Genomic DNA, 23,123 nt, shown 5'->3' on the forward strand with positions numbered 1-23,123 from the left:
TTAACAGAAATACAATATGGCCATTTATATTCAAATGACACCAGAGGTGGGTTCCTGCCAGTTCTAACCTCTTCAATAGAAGAGGTTCCACAAATCTACAGTGCCGTTTAGAACCAGTTCTAGCTCCCTCTCTCCGCCTGTCCGCACATCATCAAGATGAAGAGCGAGAGGAGGAATTCTAGGAGTTAAAGTCCACAAGTCTTAAAGCTGTCAAGTTTGAACACCCCTGGGGTTTTTTTTCTAAAGGGTTAGGGGTGCAAGGGTCTTGTAACTTGACAGCTTTAAGACTTGTGTGCTTCAAGTGTCAAAGTTTCTGAGCCAACATTTTGGTTGCTAAGCAAGAGCATTGTTAAGTGAGTTTCACCACATTTTACTAAGTTGGCCATGCTCACCCAGTCACATGGCCGGCAAGCCACTCCCACAAAGCAGGCCACACCTAAAGAAGAGGTACTAAAAAGATTTGAAACCCACCACTGAATGACACTAATACACATATTTATTTATTAATCCTAAGAGACTAAAAAAAGAGGTGGAAAATTCTGGTGCAAAGTCTCCTAGCCCCATTTCTGGCATGCCTTTTGCAGCTCTCTGATTAAAAACACAAAGTTTAAAAATGCAGCTCTTGCTGAAAAAAACTGCTTCTTTGTTCTCAGGGAAAACAATAAAATCATGATTGAATGAAAAGTATAATTCTGAATAACCACAGACCAATTTATTAAAGCAAAATCATTTTCTTTTATTATGTTTTATTAATTTACTACACTGTTTCACCTGGGATCTTCCCCAATCTCCTTCCCCCTCTCAATTTTTCTGACAGCAGTGTTACAAAACAGATTGTATGACTCAAGGCCAGCTACAAGCTTCATGGCTGGGTGGGACAAATCATTTGGAACATAGCCAACAATAGCTTTAATGCAACTTCTAATCAGTCCAGGGATAGCATTTTGTTCTCAAGCTTTCTGCTTTGTTTCCTCTGACTTTCACGGTATGGCAATCAACTCATAAAATATAATTTGGAATTGTTTGTTAAACTACAGAACATACTGTACTAATAGGTCTAAACCTAAAATTCTTAAGATGAGTTATGCAAGTCCAAAAGTACATAAAATGTTAAAATGATAAAGTACATCAAACTACAATTATGAGTATTTCCTTTCCCAGCCAGAAAAACTGGAGTCCAACAAATGAAATTTGGCCAGCTATGTCTTAATTTAAAACATATGGCAGGAAATGAATTTCTGAATAAAAATAGTTGAGCATTTCTACTGTCTTGTAAAACAACAGGATACTTGCCAAGTAAATGCTACCATACTTTTTCTTATTTTAATACTTATTTTTTTTAAGTAAGAGTTTTATTTCTTAATTAGACCTGCTCTCATGTCGTATAATGTTCTCAACAACACAAAAACCCCAGAATAAGAATAAGTCTAACTTTAATAAGTCACATTAACTTGTAACTGACTTCTGAACTGAATCTTGTAAATAATCCCCAAAATGTTTATTTGTTTGATTTATATGGCTGCCTATCTTGCCAAAATGACTCTAATGTCAGAAAATATTTTTATTCCCACAGTTTCCAAGAATTAAAATGTACATCCTAATGCAGCTCAGGACCACAATCATAAAAAATATTATTCTTCAAAGTGTGCAACCCATTGTCTCATATTGAAGTAGCAATATATGCATACAGGGCACTTGTAAGCCAGAATACTCACTCATACACCTAATTAGTATGGTCAGAGTTTAAGTCCCTTAAGCTCTTCTGTGGCATGGAGCCAGGATATTTTCAGGACTTCTCTCTTCTTATCCCATTAGCTTGCACCAGTTGAAGTGAAGAGTGCCACTAGTGAAGCAATGTTACTAGGTGGGTCCTAGGAATCTTCTCTGTCATGGCACCTGTGCTATAGAAGAGCTGCAATACACTCTCTTGATAAATATATAGATGGTCCCCAACCTTGCCAATACTCAGAAGGAATCAAGTTATTAGATCTGAGCCCCAGCATAGATGTAAGGTGAGAATGTCCTTTGAGATTTTCAACAAGAGGGCCTCAACTTGTGTTTTACAATTGTCAATGCTTTACTGTATACTTTATGTTTGCCATTCAGATTGTTAATAGTTAGATGATGGCCTAATAAATTTGATAAATAAATAAAAAGTGAAACAATCAGTACTGTTACATCCTGTATCTGGAAATAACAATGTTCTCAGTTCCTTTTTTATTTTAGCTACATTTTTTTATTTCAATGGCACTTATTTTGTAAGCCGACTCTAGAAGGCTCACAATAATCCATAAAACATGATCTATTCTTCCCTCAAGTACCAATCCAAACACCCTTAAACTTCACCTCCATCCTATTCCAATGCTTGGGGGAAGAGCCAGGTCTTCACAGACATTCAAAAGACTAAAAGGGTAGGGATACCTCTGATCTCTAGTGGGAGACTCTCCAGAGGACTCGGATGGCTGTGAAGAAGACACAGTCTAAGCTCCTATCAGATAGCAACATTTAATGGAGGGGATCTGGAGGGTACCTACCTTGTCTAATCTAATAGAATAGGCAAATATCCACAGAGAAATGTGATCCCACAGTAATTTGGAGTTACTTAGGTAAATTGTGGGACCCCCAAAACCATGCATGCCACTGCATTCTACATCATATGTAGCTCCCAGACGGTCTTTAAGGGCAGCTCCATGCAAAGGACATTGCAGTAATCCTAAAGGGAGGTAACAACTAAGATATGGATGACTAGGGAGCAAGTAGCAAAAGATTATAGATGGAAACAGATGATTATAGAGAAGGGTCAAATTATTACCAAATTTATCCAATACCTTCAGCATATATAGCACATTTCATACTCATATACCACAATACGAACCTCATGTCGAAAGTCATTTGCTGTTCTCTCCAGATGATCTGATTTTCTTCTAGATTTCATTTTGCTATAAATAAGGTAAACTGATATGTATCATTCCTCATCATAATTTTGCAGCTTGAACTGGTTACTGAACACCCTTTTAAATAGTAACTTCAGATTGATTGATCTCTAACTATGGTATCAATAGAATGATGTTCCTCTCTTGAACTGATAAAAATTTATGTAATTGCCTACTGTTTTCAACAGCAATTTGGTTGCATTATTTGGAGAGTTTAAAAAAAACAAATAGTCATGAGAATACTATTGGTGCCCAGTATCTAATAGTTAGAAGTGCACTGCTTCTAAACAAGAAGATTTTATTGCATTATTAAGGCATGAAGACCATCCATTATATTTTCTGAATCTTTAACAAAACCCAAATCCTATTTGCCCAGTTTATATTCATGAAGCAGAATGGGTTGTTAAAAGAGATAATTTGAATCAAGTTTAGGTACTTTTTAATAATTTTATTATCATAAATGCTAATATTAATCCTTGTTCAGTTAATTACTCATTTTTAAAGTAGTCTTTGCTTTGTACCGTTGTACCAATTCTGGGCTGGATCATAAGAACAAAAAAGAAAAGAATCAAGAAAAGTCAAACAATGTACATATCTGTATCTTTTCTATATTTTATCTAATCTTATCTTATATCTTATCTTATCTATATCCATATATCACGCCATCTCATTTCATTGCATATACAAATAGATGTGTGGTCAAGTTAAGACCACAATTGTGACTAGTATTTTCATTGTTAATTATTGCAGTTGTGAGTTGATTTGGATTCTATTTCACAATTTTTACAGTGGTCTTAAATAAATTTTGAGATCATCAAGCAAATTGGCAAAAAAAGTTGCAAATTGCAAACATATGACCAAAGGATATTGTAACCAGTCGTAAATGGGAGCTGATCATCAAGCATCCCAACTGCGATCAAATGTCCACAGAGATGCTACAAAGGACATTAAGTACAGATCATGTTACTTTTTCTGAGGCCATCATAATTTTGAACCATCATTAATCAAATGGTCGTAAGTAAAGGGCTACTTGTAAATCTCTTTTGTTAAACAGCAAATCTATTACTAATCATGTTTATTACATGTTTTAACCTCATAAATTTATTATATCTGCCCATAGTAATTTCAGAATCTTCATCTCCCATTTAATCATGCTTTAAATACTGAAAAACTGTACTAAACTGTTCAATAAAACAGCTTCATTCCAATTCAATTTCAATTTATTTGTGCTTCTAGACCGCCCCCTCTCCCAGAAGGGACTCGGGGCGGTGTACAGTCCATAGAGAATATCACAAAAATACAATAAAAAATTAAATATGTACAGTTTGGAGGAGGTTAAAATGCAATTAAAAGAACTGTACAAAGCTGAATAAATATAATTTTTTAAAATCCCTAAAACAGACACAACAGATTAAAAGAGATAAGCTTATAACAGGACTAAAGATATAACAAGTGGTGAGCAAATACTATAATACAGTACTGCCTGGTTTCTAACACCCCCCCCCCCCATTTACTTGATTATTTAAATATACGTGGTTAATCACTGAACTGTATAATTCTAAACAAGACCGAAAAAAGTTCTAATGGAAGAAAAACCACTTACTTTTAGAAGATGTACCCGATTCACACAATCTTCATAGGCAGACTTCCCAAATAAACATTATTATCCTCAGGAATACCTTTTGCCTTCTATGAATTTATTATATACATTTTAAAATATAATAGCTCCACCAGTTAAAATATAATAGCTCTACTATAAAAATATAATAGTTCTACCAATTTTGGCTGATCAACTACAGCTGTTACTGAATAGAGGAAAGTTACTACTACTAGGCTACAACTTAAAAAAGACCGCTGTGAAGATGATGCATAAACTAGAGTTAATTCAGAATTCTAACCATTTAATTACATAAAGGAATTGTCACTCACTTTGAATACACTGATCCAAAATACACAAAACAGTCCACCAGTCCCCATCCCTATCATCTCTTCAAAGAAGAAGATACATCAAGCTATAATCAATTTATTTTGCAACATCTTCCCTATGGAAGTCTGAATGGCATCAAGCAATTTTCCCCAATTTTTCCCCCCAGAATCAGGTCAAGCCACTTTTGTTTTGCAAACCAGTTAAACTGATTATTGCCTTTAGCTGGTGTTTAAGAACTTTGTCTCCTCCCAATTTATAGAGGAATATGGGAATATAGTTCCATTGCAGGTTTTTTTTACTAATATAACATCCTATTATTTGTTTTATAATTTGTTTTAATAAATTTGAAAAAAATCTATTCATTTAAAATTATAGTCTAAATTCAACTTGTTGATCAAAATTTCATTATACTATGTTCTAGAAGATGGCAGTTAGCAGCTAATTCTTTATTCAATTTTTAAAGGAAAGTGATACCAATGTTATGTTAATATTTTCATTTTCACAGTAATAATATTTAATAGCTTACCCATTTATTATGCAGTATCTTATAGCTGTCTGTCTTAGGCACAAGTATGAAGAACAGCATGGAAGAATTCTACTGGCACTTTTCATTAATACAGGCAAACCAAAAGCTGTTGTATATATCATAATGTTATTTTATGTTAAATATTCCTGTAAAGGCAATTTAAAATAATATTTGCATCTATTTTTCAAAAAACAATGTCAAAAACCCCAGTTATAAACAAACACACAAAGTATCACAAGGAGTATTTCTTTGGCACTAAGCTTCACAGAAAATAAATGAACTTCTGGACTGCTGCTGACATCACAGAAATATATATTAACCACTATTCACATCATAAAGATCATATCCCTCTCGCTCTGTGGTTATTTCAAAGACACCAAGCAGGAAACAATATTTATGTCATACATGGCATACTCCAATTTGTTGACTACTAAACTATTTGTTGGGGGGGGGGAAATCAATATCAAAGATTAGACTCAAAAAACTCAACAAGAGCGAGGGTGTAGGCCAGTTAGTAATATTGTTAGTCTTCAACACAGTCATATCCCAATGAACCCTGACTGAGATGTCCTTCCATATCTGTGATGAAGTGAATTAAGATCTCTGAAGATTTAATTTTAAGCTTGATTATTTTTATTTATTTATATCCCATCTTTATTATTTTTACAATTAAAAGTGACTTCCGGTTCCTGCTAGCGACGGATGTGTTGTCCACCGCTCATCTCCCCGGTTGGCTCCGTAAGGAGCACGAAGGCCTTGGAGGGGTCCCCTGCCGAAGAGCAGCTTGCTGAAGCCCCCTGGAATTGGCAGCAGCTGGCGGAGGTGCTTTTCAGCTTCGCCTAGGAGCCAGGGAGCGGGGGGGGTGCGGGACAGCTTTGGACTGTCTGCCCTTTCGCCGAATGGCTCCGGAGGAAGAAGTTTATCTGGAGAAGTGCGGCTGGATCCTGGTGGTGGGGGATTCATCCTGATCTCTTCGATCCTCATTAAAGGAAAAGCAGCGGCCTTCTGTAAGTTTGTGTTCAATTTACTTGAATAGAGATTAGAGAGGAGTGTTTCCTTTCTCTACCCCCCCCTCGGATTAAGTGGCATATGAACTATCTCCCTCTATATTAGAATGGAGATAGAACAAAGGCTGACTCATTACTTGAACTAACTAAATGAGAAAGATCGTTATCACAATTGCTAGAGATGATTGCTGAGCTGTTTTCCTTTGAAAAGCTTTATAGAGATCTCTGTTTCGTCTCCCTGTGAAAAGAGGAGCCAAGATGGCGTCCGCCCTTCTTTGTTTTTGTATTTACAAATGAAGTCTGCCTTTTGAAACTACCTTAAAAAAAAAACGCCTTTGGAACTGTTTCATTACTCTCCCTGAGGGAGACGGGGACCCCCCCGTTATGTGGTCTTCCTGGACGTTGACTATCTGATTTTCTTCTTTCTGGTTTGCCTCGGTGCCTTGGAACTGTGAAGGAGAGTTAACTCTTCACGTTCGGATTTGCTTGCCTCTCGGGATCGGCTCAGCTGCGCAATGCTCGGATGCCATCTTCTTTGAAAAGACTTATACACATCTCTGAATTTTAGACAAATGGGGCCTAAGAAACCACCAACGGCCAAGTCATTTTCGGCTCCCGCATCTGCCACCTCCAGTCCAAGTATGCAGCAAATGAAAATTACTTCATTGTTACAGCAAAGGACTGGAGAGGGCCCAAAAGAACTATCTGTCTCCCAAATGTTTCAAGAAATCATGAGGGGACAAAATGAGTTGAAAAAAGAAGTGACAGAGCTTAAAGAGGAACTCAGAGACGTTAAACATCATATTGCAGAAAATAAACAGAGAATTGTGGTGTTGGAGGAGGGAGCGGCTGGGCTGGGGGAAGAGGTTAAAGCAATCTGGAAGGGAAATGTAGATCTGGAAAACGTTTTGGCAAAAATAGAATTTGAAAGAATGTCCTTTTTTCTCGGATTCCAAAACCTACCAGAGACAGAAAATGAAGACTTTAAGGATATTATGAGTACAATTTTAGCAGAATATATCAAGAGAGATACAAAACAGTTGTGGTGGGACATGGATCTGGTTTATAGGATTAATTCAACATATGCTAGAAGTCATAATGTTCCAAGGGAGGTGCATGTTAAATTCCTCAGGAGGATCACAAGGGATGAGGTGCTTGGGGCCCAAAGGGAGAGACCACTGAAATACAAAGATGAAGAAATTACCATTCTTAAGCACATTCCGAAAAAGATAAGAGAGAGAAGGAGGAAGTATTCTTCCTTATCAAAAAAAATTATACAATAAAGGAATTTGGTTTAGATGGTTATTGCCAGAGGGAATGTTGATCTTCTGGGAGGGAAATGGTATTAGAATTAATACAGTGCAGGAGGTTGAAGCCTTCATTAAAAAGCATTTCCCCCTCCTAGAGGACAAACACAGCGAAGGTAGTGAAAAGGATAGCAAGGTACAAGACAAGAAGGAAGGGGGGCTGTGACCTTCTCGGGAGACAGGGAAGAAGGAGCAATATCGAAAAGTCTCAGGTCACAAAAATAAAACCATTTGAAATAATAGTAATTGTTGATATTCTAGAAAGTGACAAAAGTAAAATGATTGAACACATGGTTGACAATATAGAATAAGACTCTGTTTTCTGCTTATCTTTTATATTTTGTTTTTAAGATTGTAAAAACTGTGAGATTTAGATGGATTTCTATCACTAGTGTGGGAGCTGCCAAAATTTTCTATGTATCCCCTTACCTTTTCCCATAAATGTTTAAAAACCAACAAAATTTTCTTTTTTAAAAAAGCGACAATATATTCAACAAATTTTCCTCTTCCTATTTTCCCCACAACAACAACCCTGTGAGGTGGATTGAGAGTGTGTGACTGGCCCAAGGTCCCCCAGCCTTTCATGGCTAAGACTGGATTTAAACTCATGGTCTTCTGCGTAGCCTGGTGCCTTAATTACTAGAGTAAAGTGGCTCTTTTAAAGTTCCCCAAAGCTCCTAATATTTTGCTAACACTTCAAATTATTACATTGTTATAGTAATAATTTTAACACTCTGCTTATTATAGCATTACTTACATAAGAACTGTACTGTACTATACAAATAAGAATGTTTCTTTTTCCTGTGTATTTTGTAACATTAATTATTTGTAATGAACAATAGTGACATCTGCTGGCACTTAAAAATCTCTTCTGCTAAAACATTTCAAACATCCACTTTTAGAAAGAGCAATTAAAACTTTCCCAATGTTTATTCTTATGACATCAAATTATATTGGAACAACAGTATTTGAGTTTCTGTGTTACTTCTTAAAACCATAAATTTGTCTAGGTTCACATTATAAATTAAGTCATGGAACATTCCCTTCTTCCTGGTTGTTTTCTTCAATTCCCAATCTATTCTACAGATTTGGCATTTCCTGATGTTCACTCATGTAATAATCAGGAACTTAGTTTTTATAAGCTAAGGTCAATTATGTACTGTTGCAACTGCTCCTATTACATAGGGTAATAAAGTGGTATTTTGTTAGAATAACCTTATACTTTCCTCTCTAACAACTACTACTAACTTCAAAAATCCTGTTTTCGGTGTAACAATTCTTAGATTACACAGTATACTAAGCAAAAATGGAATTTGCTTGTTTGCGACTTAGTATGCTCTGCAGGCTCAGCCATTGTGATTGGTAAATGGTGATTAATGATTTATGATATTGCTGGAACTCAGTCAATTGGATTTTATTAACCATAATTAGGCAAAATATGATTTAGGATGCTGGATAGCCACTGCCTTAAAGTCACTAACATTCTTGTTAATTATAAGTGAATTCTGAAGTACTTTGAAGGCACCAGGCTGCCTAACCATCTTCTGAATATATTCACTAACAAGTAGGAATTAATGTAATCATTTCTGAACATCAGTGGTAATTTCTTCATCCTACATTAGATAAACAGGAACCAACGATGATTCTACAAATCTGCTAAGATAATGGTAACATTTTTTCCAGTTACATTTGGTTAACACATAATTTTTTTGTTGCTAATTTTAAAGAGTTCTTTTAGCATTGGAAATTCTATTTTATTTTATGACCAAAATCTGAACAGGAATTTTGAAAGGGATAAGACTCCCTGGAAGAGTTGCATTAAATGGAAAAGAGAATGGCTGTCAACTTCATAGCTTAGCTGATTCATTTGGAAAGGAATGAATGAAAAACCAGACAGGTAATCAGACTATAAACAGATTAATTGGGCTTCCTTAAGCCACTGCTGCCTGAGGATAATTGGATCCGCAGCCCAATACACAGAAAGGTCGTCTCAAAACTATCAGAAGGTCCGAAGAGCAGAAACAGATCCGGGCTGCCTCTGGCCTTTCCGTCCGTCTTTCGTTCGACTCACCTCACAGGGCGAGACCTGCCCGACAGGGTGTTCATTTCACAAACAGATTTTACTTAATGGGATCCAGCTTCTTAGTTTTTGACCGTGAAACTTCAATTCTTCATTATAGATTACGCCTTATTTTAGACAGATCACCCCTTTCTCTTCAGCACCAATACCGGCTTTGACAGATGGCATTTATTTCTCCAGAGCTTTATTTGAACGTCGCTTCTTCCAGTTAAATTTCCAATCTAACTACTTCCATTTAGAAGGCAGCATTAACACTTGAGCCTTTTTCTCAAAGTCGTAAGGAAATAACCGGCATCCTGAGAAATTCAGCGAAAACGGTCCCTAAAGGAAGAGGCACCGTCCCACCTCTGATTTGGGCACTTCCGGTTTACGTGGTTCCTGCTTTTGCCGGTCTATGTCAAAAAAACCCACCCTTTAAAAAAAAACCTCATTTCATGCTTTTTATGCCTAACTCTTAAGACAAGCGAATAAATGGACAATTTCTACAGAAGCGACAAGGTCAGAGCGATATTACAGTGGGCTCAATGGAAATGATCGCGCCGGGCGGGGCGGCGGGAGACCGTCCGACATGGAGGTGAAAAACAGCGGCTTTTAGTTTCAAGCAAAGGGACAAAGTGCATATCACTCTTCAGCAGTGATTCTTAATTTCGGCAACTTTAGGTTATGTGGACTTCAGAATTGTTGGCTAAGAAATTGGCAAAGTTGAGGTCTACATATCGTTAGTTGGCGAGGATGAGGAAAACTTCTCTATAGTTTCTAGTTCTATAATTTAGGGGTGGGGTAACAACAAAGGAGCTAGAGTTCTGGATTGCTGCTCATCGTCGTCGCCCCCCCCCCCGCTCCCGCCCCAGCAAGAACGTGATCCTCCCTCTTCAACCTGGGGTCTCATTGGTCACTTTTTTTTTTGACGGAATGGCACCGCCTTTCGAACTCACGAGCAACGGAAGCAGAGTTTCTTTACGTCGCTTTACAGCTCTATTCTTTTTTTTGTCTTTAGCACGAGTTCTACCTCGCTCGTTCTTATTGGATATTATGCCACGAGAGATGTCAAGTCTCATTATCTTGAATATTTATTGGCCAGAAATCGTTCGTGGCTTCAATCCGGAACAAATATGGTGGTGGAGAAATTGTAGACTGTTTTTTCTTTAGTGCAGTTGCCGGTTTTCCTGGACACGCGGCGCTGGCTACGTTTGACGGAGGGAGGGAGGCAGAGAATCGCGTTGCGACATGTCCGTTTTCCACGACGAAGTGGAGATCGAGGACTTCGAATACGATGAGGATACCGAGACCTACAGCTATCCGTGCCCCTGTGGAGACCGCTTTCTTATTACGCGGGTAAGAACCAGTAATTTCTACGTACAAGAGACATTGCTGTGTGACATACATGTTTACATGAACATATCTCACCTTGGAGCAAACCCTCAAAATACAGATCGTTCTTGACTGTTTATGATGTGGGAAAATAGAAATACGAATATAGGTAGCCATCAAGCCTATTGCCTTTCCGTCTTCCTCAAGTTAGACGCGGAAGCATTGTTTTTCAAATTAGCATCTTTAAGATGGGTGGATTTCAATTCCCCAAATAGCCAGCACGTCAAGTTTGATAAACTTTGCTGTTTGGAGTTGTCTTATTTGGAGGTTTTTTTCTCTTGAGAAATACAAAACAAGATTGAGATTGAGATGATATATAGTAAATTAACATTTCTTTTCTCACTCTTTCTTGGGTGCTCAACCAGTTGTAGAATAGAATAGAATAGAATAGAATAGAATAGAATATTTATTTCTAAGCCGCACCCTCTCCCGAAGGACTCGGGGCGGCGTACAATAAAACAAATAAAATACAAAGTACAATACAATACAATACAATACAATACAAATCTGGACAGGACATACATATAACAAGGACGTATATAAGACATATACAAGGAGGAGGTAGGCTGATAGCTAAAAAACCATTAAACAATTAACAATTAAAACAATTAAAAAGTCACAATATTTAAAAACCCCAATAAATAAATTCAATTGAATTACACTAATAAAAACCCGTAATAAAAACCTGTAATATTGTGCAGATTCATAGAAGACATCTTTAGAAATCAAAATACTTAGATTTTGAGGTGAATAAAACATATTGCTTTTTGGCAGAAACAATAACATATGGACAGTTGGATCTGGATCCAAATACAACTTTGGATATACCCTGATATTCTACCTATTCAAACATTAACAGGAAGTGTTCAGTGAATTGAGACCCCATACAGTTGTGAGAAGTGTTGTGTTATTCAGAAGTATCTAGCAAATAGGACTTGGATTTTCCCTCTTCTTTTTACACATTAAATGGCATGATTTATTAAGGGGTCAAATTCTTATGTATTATTGCAGGAAGATCTGGAGAATGGGGAAGATGTGGCGACCTGCCCAAGTTGTTCACTTATAGTCAAAGTGATCTATGACAAGGTGAGGAACGAGCAGGGGTGGATGTTGTACTTGTTTTAGACTTTTCACAGATGGTGACTTTTTATTTATCTAATATCAGTAACCAGCAAAGACCATCCATTGGGAGCTAGGTTGCATATAAATTTATTTATTTATTATATAGCTACAACATTTAAACAATATATAATAACTGGCCAAATACAATGAACGATAAAATATCTTTTTTGCTGGGTCTGTTGGATCTGTGATTGACATATGTTGGAGAACTCATTCTTGATTAGCGAAAGTTATATGTATTGTGCCTGTTTTGTAGTTCATTAACTCCACAGACTGTTTCTTGAATATCTAATGTTAACTAATTTGGACAAATGAGTTATAGTCAAGGTGGAATAATAAGGAGCAGAGTTCATTGTCTAGTGAGAGATTAAATTTTAAAATGAGCACTTCATTAAATAAATGCTGTGAGGTCACAATATAATTGATTATTGTGTTCCCCAATATGTGAGTTCTCCTGAATACCTTTCATTACACTATTTAATATACAGAGCTAACGATCCCTGTGTTAAGCATTGATTTGTTATGGTCATTCCCAAGTTCCTATAGTGTTTTACCTTACTGTCTAAATATCCCTTAGAGGTACCTTTGAAAACAGGAGAAAAGCATTGCATCAGTGGAGCCAATTCTGGCATTAAATATTTGTAACAATTAGGGCTGCATTTGGGTGTTCCCAAGTGATAGAATGAATGTTGCAACTTATTCTAAAGAATGTTGGATAAGGAAAGAAGAAAGATAAACATTGCAGGTAAAAGATTTTTATTGGTAAAATAATAGAAATTAAGGTCAGATTCTCATTTGATTGAAGCTGAGTGATTTTAACGCAAAATTGTTTATAAACAGGGTGCAAAGATTCCCATAAAATCTGGCTCTTGGATGCTCTCAATGTGGCTTCTAAAGAGTGTATAGCAAACTTTCATTAATTCTGCATTAGCTGAAAGCTTGAAGGACCAGCTTTTCTTAAAACCATGTCTGCAATAGCGTGGTTAAATCATATGAATGAATTAGGTTCAACAAAGAAGAATTGCCCAACTTGGCTTCTTACCCATTAGTATGCCAGGAAACCAAAAACAGTCCCTCGAAATTTGTTTTCAGTCAATCTGTGAAGGGTCTGAGTAGCTGAACTGTCATATCTATAGTAGATGAATCATCTTGCACAATAGAAAGATAAGCAAAGATAGGTCAACAGTTTCTGTGACTCTTGATGGATAGTAGATCCTGATAGAAAGATATCATAGCAGAAAATTGTTGCATTCTTTAAAGCATTGAGGGAATAACTGAGGTATTAAAGAAAATACATATTTATCCTACTCAATATGGTCTGAAGTGAAATGTCTTAAACTTACAGTCAGTTTATAGTCTGAATGAAGAAGACAGCTTAGCAAATATTGCACAGAATCCCTAGTCCCACCTACTTAATAATTTGTTTTGATATCTATATACAATTATAATTTGTTAATTATAGATTCAATATAGTCAAGACATTCAGTGAATAATTCGTACTACTACTCCTTTTATCTTATGTGCTTCAAATCTATTTGAATGATCTCCCCTCTAATCGATAGTTATGAAATAGAGGTTGGTAGACAAGATAATGATGATGCACAAAAGAATATTTGTAGAAATAATATTGGGGCAGTTTGCTACTTGTGTCTTTATAACACTGAACTGTTTTGTTTTCCCATGTTATTTAGTGGTTTCTTGTTTGTAGAACCATGGTTTTATCAGGAAGCTACTTTTTGCCATTAAAATAAATGATTCATTTTTTGGATGTTTATATTTAATTAATATCAGCCTTAAATTAATATATGATTCTTAATATGATTCTTTTTTTATTTCAGGAACAGTTCATGTGTGGCGAAGAAGTCTCACCACTTACAGAAAGCAAAAAATTAGTTAAATGCTGATAATCACTGAATAAATAATGTTCTTCTTGAATAGCATGGCAACAATTGGACAGAAAGGACACCTGTTCTGAAAACTTCATGCTTTATGCTTTGATAATTTATTGCTTGCCAGCAGCTACTTCAGTTCAAAGGTGAATTGATGTGGTGAAAAACTATATTTATTTGTGCATAAAGAGACACTGCAAATAAGTGATATTTGAAAGTAGTGAATAATGTATCAAGTTTAAGATTGAACATGAAGATGGTAGATGTGCATTTGGGTTGAATGCTTCTGTTGAACCTAGACTCTTTGATTCTTCTAACTAAATACAAAATGTAAACTACTGGTTTTGTGTTTTAACAAAGAAAAACTACAGCTTTTTTTAAAAAGGAGACAGAAACCTTCAAATTGCCAGGCCTATAATGTGCACATCTCTCAATCAACTGGAGCTATAGGCTTGTTGAAAAACACATTTTGTAGTTGTTTATGGAAGAATACTAGATAGGGAGCCATGATGACTCAGCAGGAGAATGGTATTCCAGAAAGTGAAGGCTACCACAGAGAAGGTTTGCTGTCTAATCCATTACCGACATATTTATTCCATGTGAAGATATAATATTCTCAACAACCTTCTCTGGATAATTAATTAATTAATTAATTCGGCAATATCAAAGAGCAAAAACTATATAGACTTCATTAATTAAGATATCATTAACATGAATTTTAGAATAAATGCAGAATTTTGGAAACAGGAATTTCTCACCATTATTTAAACCGAATTCATTAAAGTGGAATCTCAATGATTTGAAATTCCTTTTCTCAGGTTTCTTGATATTTTAGCTGAATTGCTGTTTATAAAATAAACTCCTGAGGGACTCACCCTCTGTCTCTTGTTAAATCCATTCCCCATAATCTTTCTCAATAATCAGGCTGGGCAAGCAAATTCAGTTTTAACAAATCATTATTCGATTTATCCTTTACTCTACATTTAAAATAACTTTACCATAATAGGGAGACCTCTGACTTGAATCAAGAATCCACTGATAACCAGTACAGCAATATTAAACCTAGCGTTGTTTTCGACTGCTATATACCAACTGCACTTTTCTTATTGTCTCAGAGTGGTCCCACACAGATTATGTAGTACAATCCAGTTGTAGTAATCAAGTGGGAGTTACTTATGTCAGTCCATTCTAGTCATGTAGAGTTGTAAACATTAACTAAAGTCCCTGTCATAGCATCTACCTGCTGTTTGAAGCAAGGATGACCACAGTTCAAAAACATCCCTCGGTGGAGTACTATAAAAACCTGAATCAGTACCAGGACTAACATTAGCAGATTGGCTGGATGTTTACTCATGACCAGTAACTCTGTCTTGCAGGATTTAATCTCAACTTGTTTCTGTCTGTCAGCTTGTTTCTGTCTCCATCCAGATCCTTATATCCTCTAGACACCAGTTCAGGACTTTAATGGTGGTTATGTAAAATTAAAAGTAATCAAAGTACTGATGAAAATTGATCCTGAAGTGATATTTTCCAGTAGTTTTATGTAGAAATTTAACAACAGAGCACTCAGACCTCAAATATCATATTGGGATTCCATGAACCTGAGCACTTTCTCCATGATCACTGACTAAAACTGCAGTTCAGATAGGAGCACAGCAATGGAGCCTCCAGTTCCCAACCCTTGTAGATGGTCCAGAGGGGCACTGTGTTTCATTGTATCAATTGCTGCTGAAGGATTAATAGGATCCAGGAAGCTCACTCAACCAGTCTAGGGTTCATCAAAACTATAAATGAATCTTGACTGGCAAAAGGCTAATCATTTCTTCCAGGATCCTCTCAAGTTGATTTGCTGTCACTTTAATAAGCTTCTCTAAAAAGTTGAAAATAAGACAAAATTTATCAAGCATAACTTGGTTCAGATACATTCAAGACAAGATCCACTAATGCATTTGTCAAGGCAGGCAGCATTATTGCCTCTCAAGTATTGATTACTTTCTTGATTCCATTCTCAACTTGCCAGACCACCCAAAAGACTTGGGAAAGGTGTGGCTCCAGCCCAGTAGCAATGGAATTAAAACTAGAGAACCCATTCAGATCAAGGCCCACAGTCCATCATTTGTTTCTTTCAGTGGCCAGTCAGATAGCTGTGATTGGACATATATAGTCCTCCCACTATTACTCACCCAGAACTGATATATGGAAGTAATATTGAACTTGGGGATGAATAGTTCCTGATAGATGTGTCTCCCAATATTTTCCCCAATGCTCTTTTAAAGCTATACTAATTACTACAGCATAATATTATACCTTATTACATATTCTGTAGTAGTAAGGACTCTCGATGTTCCTCTTCACACACTTTGTAGCAGGCTGGTGATAAGTTTCTTCCAATGCATACTATGGTGACTTGTCAGCTAGGAATGTGTGAGTCCGAAGAACAAGTACTCTACCTATAACACCACCTCTACAACTTTTAGTTTGAATATATTGTGTCAAAAATACCCTTTGTGGAGAAAGTTACAAATATGTTCTGGTTTTCACTAATTGTGGTTTCATCATAGAAGCAATACATTAAGGAGGGAATATCTTATGTGAATAGTATTCCCTTAACAAAAACAATATGTAGAAGTGAACAGTTCAGCCTTTCCCAAATGCTAGTAAGCCCCACATCCATTTACCTTTGGCAGTTACCAGAGCATCTTGAGAACATTGCTGCTGCTTTAATTTTGCTTTATAAGAAAGTGCTTGGTGTACATTATCCACAATATGCCAAATTTCTATGATGCACCTGTTAAGGGATAGTAGCTTAACAATATAGAAAACTATGTGTGTAGAAAAGAAAGGTTGTGTATGGGTATGCGGTTATGTATTCATCCTGCTCAGGAATTACAATGGAGTGATAAAACTAGGGACTGTTAATTAACAACTGATCACATGTGTCTATGGAATTATTTGTGTAGAAAAAAGTATCAACAGGTTCATAGAAAATCAAACTGCCCTACACCCACCCATAGAAGAGCCCAATGCTTGCTATCTCCGTAAGGAAGTAAAAATGGGAAAGGGGGAATTTTTATGTGTGACCTTGATAGAAAGACAAGTATCCATTTCTCTGCATGCTTCAGTTCTGACTATTTTTGTTTTGATATGCCAAGCTGCCTTTTGACATGGGTTGTAGATAAACAGCTTCTTGGACGACCAGACTTTCTTTTATTTCAACAAGCATTACTGTACATGCTGTATATGCTTAATTTCAGGGGAAATATACTTCTTTTCAGTGGCTATACTTCCTTGTTACTTTAATATCAAACCTCATTTGATAAATAATATATATTTTTCATTAAACTGTAACTTTCACAGCGATAAGAACACAAAACTTCAATTATCAATAAATGTAGCCTTTCAGGAAAAATAAATCTGAAAACATAGTCTAATGTGTATTTTCTTGATTTTGTTGATTTGGAATGTAGGCAGATATACTGTATATTGAATACATATAGAAATTACATGAGCTATGACAGAAACATACCAGATATTTTTAATTGATGAAATGTAGAGTTTGTGTTTTAAGAATTCTCAGGTTCATCTTAATATAAGCAAAGACAACTTTTATTAAATATTAAGTTGAAATGGTCTACTGAGTAAACTATTTACTACTATTGTTTAAATAATTTCCATAGATAAATACTTTAAAACTTCAATGTTCATATTGTAGGCAATATTTTTTCTGCTTTCTCATATACAAGGAATTAGTTCATGAGATCTGTTTGCATTTTAGTAAGCTTGAACATTTTATAAATGGAACAGATACAAATTTAACAAAGTATATACCGGTTTTATCTATATTCATTTATATATTTCATAAATAAAAATTAAAAATAGCATAGTGTTCTCTGTACTTAGCTTTCTAAAGCTAAATACATCTACAGCTGATACAGTTACTGAAGGGATAAGGTAGCTCCTTATGTTAGCTCATGCTAACATTGGCAGTACCCATCCAGGCTAAGCAAAAACATTTAACTGCCTGAAATATATCAGTAAGCCTTTCCATGACAATATTTATGGAGATTCTCAGTCAAAGTTGCTTTTTCAAAAGGCAACTGGACTTTAAACAGAGCTGAAAAACTTCTTGGATGAGAAGCAAAATGTATTCAAGAAAAAGCAAAATCCAATTGCCTTTTGAAAAATCAGGTAGTTGGTACCAGGATCAATCAATTCTGGCACCAGGACAAAATAATTGCATCAAGCACTTATATTTGCGGATAACAAAATTTTACAACAAAACCAAACTTTCTCCAGCCTGATGTTCTTAAATTATGTTAAACTTCAATTTACAGTTAATTCAGCCCTGAAGATAGTCCTTAGTTCAGCTCTAGAATTCTCTTTAAAAAACCCTAACAGTTCCTCTTTTATGACCCTCAAAATCAATTGATAGTTCTAATGGCTTCCTTTTATCTTATGATGCAGAAATTTATATGCTTACTCATAGACTCAGGCATATGTAGGTTCTCTGTTTGAATGTGAATGAAAATTTCCCAGCATAAAAAATACCTCAGAACGAAGATTACATTGTAGAATTACTGAGGTTTTGGGGAACTCTGACACTGAAGGCTTCCACTTGTTACATTACTATTACCGTATATTTTACCTTTTCTCTGTCATGTTTTCAGATGGAGGGCTTCTAGGACCAATCTTAAGATCTTCTTGCTTTCCTCATTCCATATATTCAATTTTTTCTGGTAGTAAAAAACATGGTAGAAGCAATTAAAAGACAAAGGGAAACTACAAATGAAACAATGTTTGGATTCCTTGTACAAATTACATGTTTCAGATAGGATGATTACATGATAAAAGCTTCATTGAGAAGACAATACATTACAGAGGAAAAAGAGAATGTCTGCAAAATTTCTACATTAAGTTAGGAACCATCTGTCCAGAAGAAGTAATAATGGAGAAAGAGTCCCAAGATAAATTTTGCCTGTGGGGGAAAGGGCCTTTTTAATAGTTGTTTATATGAACACTATGTTATTTTTCTTGCAATTCAAGTAAGATTCCCAACTTGATGAAGAAATTTTCTTTACAAAAGTCTCATTCTGATTGGTTCATAATATACAAAAGAGACTCATTGGTAAAGTGCCAGCAGTTCGTAATCTGATAAAATAATAAAGAGCATTCTGCATACCGTATAGGAATTTTTGTAATGCTTAAATAGTGAGACTGACATAAGGTTAATATACTTAATGCTCTGAACCAGAAACACTACCCAACAGTACACTGTTCAAAAAAAAGTTTCTTCCAATGATCAGTTTCATAACCTTCCAAGTTAAGCTTAATGAAGCTTAACTGTGTTTGTCTATCATTCCCATCCAGGTCTGTATCAATATGTTCCAATTGTGGAGACATTCCTGTCACTAGCACCTGCAAAACTAAATATTCACTTCTGATAAATTAATCCAAATCTATGCAATCTACAGTGATGATAATTGAAGTTTTTATGTTGGTCTCTTTGAACTCTCGCTATATAATAAGTTAAAAGATACATTTATATAACTTGAACTGTCAACAATATTGATTTTTAAAAAATATGTTTGAATTATGTAATATGGGTTTACCTGAATCCCAAAATTTTAGACATTTAGCCTTGATGTTTGATATTAGATTATCAGTAGTGTTTGCTCATTTTTGTGCCACATCTGAATACAAGGTTATCACTGCTGTAGTTCTAGGGCTAATACCAGGCAAAAAAAGTACTACTGAAGATAAAAGACTCAAACATTCATTTTAAGGCACTGTTTTAATTCTATGCTTAAATCAATAGGAAACATAAACCAGAATATGAATTAAATTTAGAGCATATTATAGAGCAGGTCTATTTTAGAATACAGTTTTCATTTTAAATAGCTATGTCGGATGGAATCATTGTGAAGTTAGTGATCATCTCTTTGTCATCATCATAGCATTATTGAAAATATCCTTAATGTAGTTAATCTTGTGTTCCAAGTTTGCTTAGTAAACTTTGGTGCATATATATGGGGGGCGGGTGTCTTTGTGTACACATGTATCATTAGTTACAGGTGTTCTGGTCCAATAACAAAAACTTGTGGGAAATTAAGTAATTATATCAGTGATATATTACAAAAAGGCCATTTATTCTTGAAGGAAGATTAATTTGTGCAATATGAATCTTGCACAAAAACAAAAATAATTCATATATAATTGATTAAGGCATATTTTATGAAGTGGTTTGATGAGAGATTTTGACTGACTTTGGGGTCACTAAACAAAGCTGATGGCTGAACAGAATTTGGAATTTGTATGTATGCTTTCTTCATCAGTAAAAAAGACAAAAATATGCTCTGGGTGGCAAATAAGCAATATGACAAACGTGGCTTCAGATGATTGGCCACTTGTGATAGGACAATTTTTCTCCCAGCAGCTATTCTTTATGAGAACATATATAAATTTATTTTGTTCACTTACGTGCCAGTTTCTCACAAATATACTGCCAAAATATTATTATAAGATGAGCAGCATATGAATCTAATGCATACACATACACATATATACATCTAATGGTCTACCGAATGTATTTGCTGATAAGAAAATTATGAAGGTTGCAACCTGAATTAAAACATATTTATTAGGAATGTAATAAAATAAAACCAGATTTCTTCATAATAAAATTAAACATTTGTTTATGACAATAATGAATCCTCTGTTCATGAAGTATGAATGTACAAATGCTTTGAAAAAATTAATATCTGGAATTTTCACACACATTTAGACTAAATAATTGTCTCTTTTGGTCATTAAAGAGTGAATCACTTTTATGCCTACTATAACTTTTTCAGGGACAAAGCTGAGGAAAATCTTCCAGATTCAGTTAGCAGTTTGAGTTAATAAATTTTTGTTGCTAACTGTTAATGTATGTTTATTTTTCCAAGCAGAAAGAATCTATCATTGCAATGACACCTGTGAAGATAAACTAAAGTATAAAGTACAGAGAGCATAATGTTTTCAGCCCACTTCATACCACTTTGGTTAGCTGGTATTTTAAAAAATGCAGCTTCTTTCTGTCTCCCTTTTTCTTGCTTCTATATTTCTTGCGTCGGCAGTGGATAGGCAATATATCAGTGCTAATGGAACCTTTGCAAACCGAAGAGATTATGACTCAATATCTGTTAAAAATGGAGGACATTGGGGGGTTTGGACATGGATTGACAAGTGTCCACCAGGATCGTATGCCATTGGATTTAGCATAAGGGTAAACCTATGTACCGCGCTCATTTTAGACACTGCATTAATTTATAAATTTGCTACCTGAATCTCAATGTGTTTTTCCTCTTATTGCATTAGGTGGAAGAATATAGAGGAGCTAGTGATGACACTTCACTCAATGGAATCAGATTATTCTGTTCAACTGAGCAAACCAACAATATTATGTATACTGTTGAATCTGAACCTGGAGAGTAAGTTTTGTTATCTCTAAATGTCTTTGATTTGTTTAATTTTATAGAAAATTAGACATTGACACAAAAAGTGTTAACTTCTTGACTACCCTAAATTTATCTCCTGAATGAGCATAGAGGAAGCAATTCTACTGTATTTTCTGTACATTAATAAAAATCTGATGGAATTAACATTACTCTGTTGAAGGTACAAATATAACTTCTCAACCTTACTAAGATAAATAATCATTCTATTTTTATGCTTGTTCTAGACTGTAAATAGACATTGGTCAACATTTTTAAAAAATAGAAGGAGCTTTAAAAGATCTATAATATGCAATATTTGAATCATTAGCTTTTCTTTTCATAGCACATTAGGGGGAAAAATAGACAAGCTTGAAATTGATGTGATGGAGAATGTAGAAACCACACCAAGGATTTGTGAAATAATATAACCTATTAATTTCTATTTAAGAGAGAGATGGTTACCTGTTTGCTATTATTCAATTGCCTTTCTTATGAGGTTATTATCAACTAAAATCTCTTCACAAGAAACCCTGAAATCTAGATGTCATTCCTGAATTATCTGTGATTAGTTTGTTTTGATTCTAAAGGTGTTTCTTTAATAAACTAAGAACGACTGCCTATTAAATGGATCTTAAATTCAAAGGAGAATATAGACAACCAGGAATAAGGCTTGTCATGATAAAGTTTGCAATCACTTACACAAGTTCAAAGCAGACATATTTTATTGTTTCTTAAACAATTCTCACACAAGGTATAAAATAAGCCTAATGTGAGAGACCACCTCTTTTGAAAGATATGTAGCTGATACTTTATTTTCTTTTTCCAGATACGGACACTGGTCAGGAATTAGATGGTGTCCACGAAATGGTATTTTACGCTCTTTTCAGTTGAAAGTTGAACCAGAGCAAGGAGCTGGAGATGACACAGCAGTAAACAACATCCGATTCCGTTGCAGCAATGGTCTTCAAATTGAAGAAGCTGGTGGTCAATTTGGTGAATACAGTGAGTGGAGTACACCTTGTGAGAAAGGAGGAATTTGTGGCCTTCAAACTAAGCAAGAGCCCTACCAGGGCTTTTTTGTGGATGATACAGCCTTAAATGATGTTCGCTTCTTCTGCTGTGAATAAGTTCTATAGAATCAAAGAATCATTTTAGCATGATTAAATGACTATGCAATGAATTTGCATTTGTTTCTCATTTGTTTCCACCAAGAAAATAGTACATTAGTGATGAGTAGAATGTGGGTGTATACATGGAAGTATAAAAAGGAGTACAAAATATTTATCCTTTAACACTGATTGTGCTTTAAATAAATAGGTATTTTGATTTTATTTATTTACAGCATTATTAGAATAGATACCACCTTGAGGGTTCCCAGCCAATCCACATACACTTACTGATATAGTGTATATATGCATAAGTGTGTGCACCTATATGTATACACACATGCACACACCACACAAGTGAAATATAGCAGTCTTCCATTATT

General features: G+C 35.3%; 3 protein-coding genes across 5 annotated transcripts in view; 2 read left to right on the forward strand and 1 right to left on the reverse strand.

Annotated features, from left to right (window-relative positions):
• The window catches only part of OXNAD1 (oxidoreductase NAD binding domain containing 1), a 35,814-nt gene extending 25,695 nt beyond the window's left edge, over positions 1–10,119 (reverse strand). Inside the window, exons 1-3 of one of the 2 annotated variants that reach the window (XM_081970871.1) lie at positions 9,772–10,119; positions 5,387–5,532; positions 2,876–2,939 (exon numbers count right to left, since the gene is read on the reverse strand). In XM_081970871.1, the coding sequence (XP_081826997.1) occupies positions 2,876–2,939; positions 5,387–5,508 (186 nt within the window). In that variant the 5' untranslated portion in view covers positions 5,509–5,532; positions 9,772–10,119. The remainder of the gene's footprint in view (positions 1–2,875; positions 2,940–5,386; positions 5,533–9,771) is intronic. The other variant, XM_081970870.1, reaches the window with a different exon arrangement.
• A 27-nt stretch (positions 10,120–10,146) lies between these two features.
• Positions 10,147–17,587, forward strand: DPH3 (diphthamide biosynthesis 3). 2 transcript variants are annotated; one of them, XM_081970875.1, is made up of 4 exons: positions 10,147–10,278; positions 10,930–11,115; positions 12,163–12,237; positions 14,112–17,587. In XM_081970875.1, exons 2-4 carry the CDS (start codon positions 11,008–11,010, stop codon positions 14,175–14,177), a joined length of 249 nt encoding a protein of 82 aa, XP_081827001.1. In that variant the 5' UTR covers positions 10,147–10,278; positions 10,930–11,007; the 3' UTR covers positions 14,178–17,587. The 2 variants fall into 2 exon arrangements, with proteins under 2 accessions (XP_081827001.1, XP_081827002.1); XM_081970876.1 differs by having other exon boundaries at positions 10,171–10,278; positions 10,935–11,115.
• Positions 17,588–21,167: 3,580 nt separating this feature from the next.
• Positions 21,168–22,814, forward strand: LOC309401714 (vitelline membrane outer layer protein 1 homolog). Its single transcript, XM_081970874.1, has 3 exons — positions 21,168–21,423; positions 21,516–21,628; positions 22,461–22,814. The coding sequence occupies exons 1-3, from the start codon at positions 21,220–21,222 to the stop codon at positions 22,759–22,761; spliced, it is 618 nt and encodes a 205-aa protein (XP_081827000.1). The 5' UTR covers positions 21,168–21,219; the 3' UTR covers positions 22,762–22,814.
• The last annotated feature ends 309 nt before the right edge of the window (positions 22,815–23,123 follow it).

This window comes from Natrix helvetica, assembly GCF_964273705.1.
Source record: "Natrix helvetica genome assembly, chromosome: Z".
NCBI lineage: Eukaryota > Metazoa > Chordata > Lepidosauria > Squamata > Natricidae > Natrix > Natrix helvetica.

Excerpts from the sequence above, each read along its gene's own strand:
- DPH3 (XM_081970875.1), top strand. The coding sequence starts at position 11,008 with ATGTCCGTTTTCCACGACGAAGTGGAGATCGAGGACTTCGAATACGAT. Across the intron at positions 11,116-12,162 it reads ACCGCTTTCTTATTACGCGG|GAAGATCTGGAGAATGGGGA; the intron begins GTAAGAACCAGT and ends GTATTATTGCAG. Across the intron at positions 12,238-14,111 it reads TCAAAGTGATCTATGACAAG|GAACAGTTCATGTGTGGCGA; the intron begins GTGAGGAACGAG and ends TTTTTATTTCAG.
- LOC309401714 (XM_081970874.1), top strand. The coding sequence starts at position 21,220 with ATGCAGCTTCTTTCTGTCTCCCTTTTTCTTGCTTCTATATTTCTTGCG. Across the intron at positions 21,424-21,515 it reads CCATTGGATTTAGCATAAGG|GTGGAAGAATATAGAGGAGC; the intron begins GTAAACCTATGT and ends TTATTGCATTAG. Across the intron at positions 21,629-22,460 it reads GTTGAATCTGAACCTGGAGA|ATACGGACACTGGTCAGGAA; the intron begins GTAAGTTTTGTT and ends TTCTTTTTCCAG.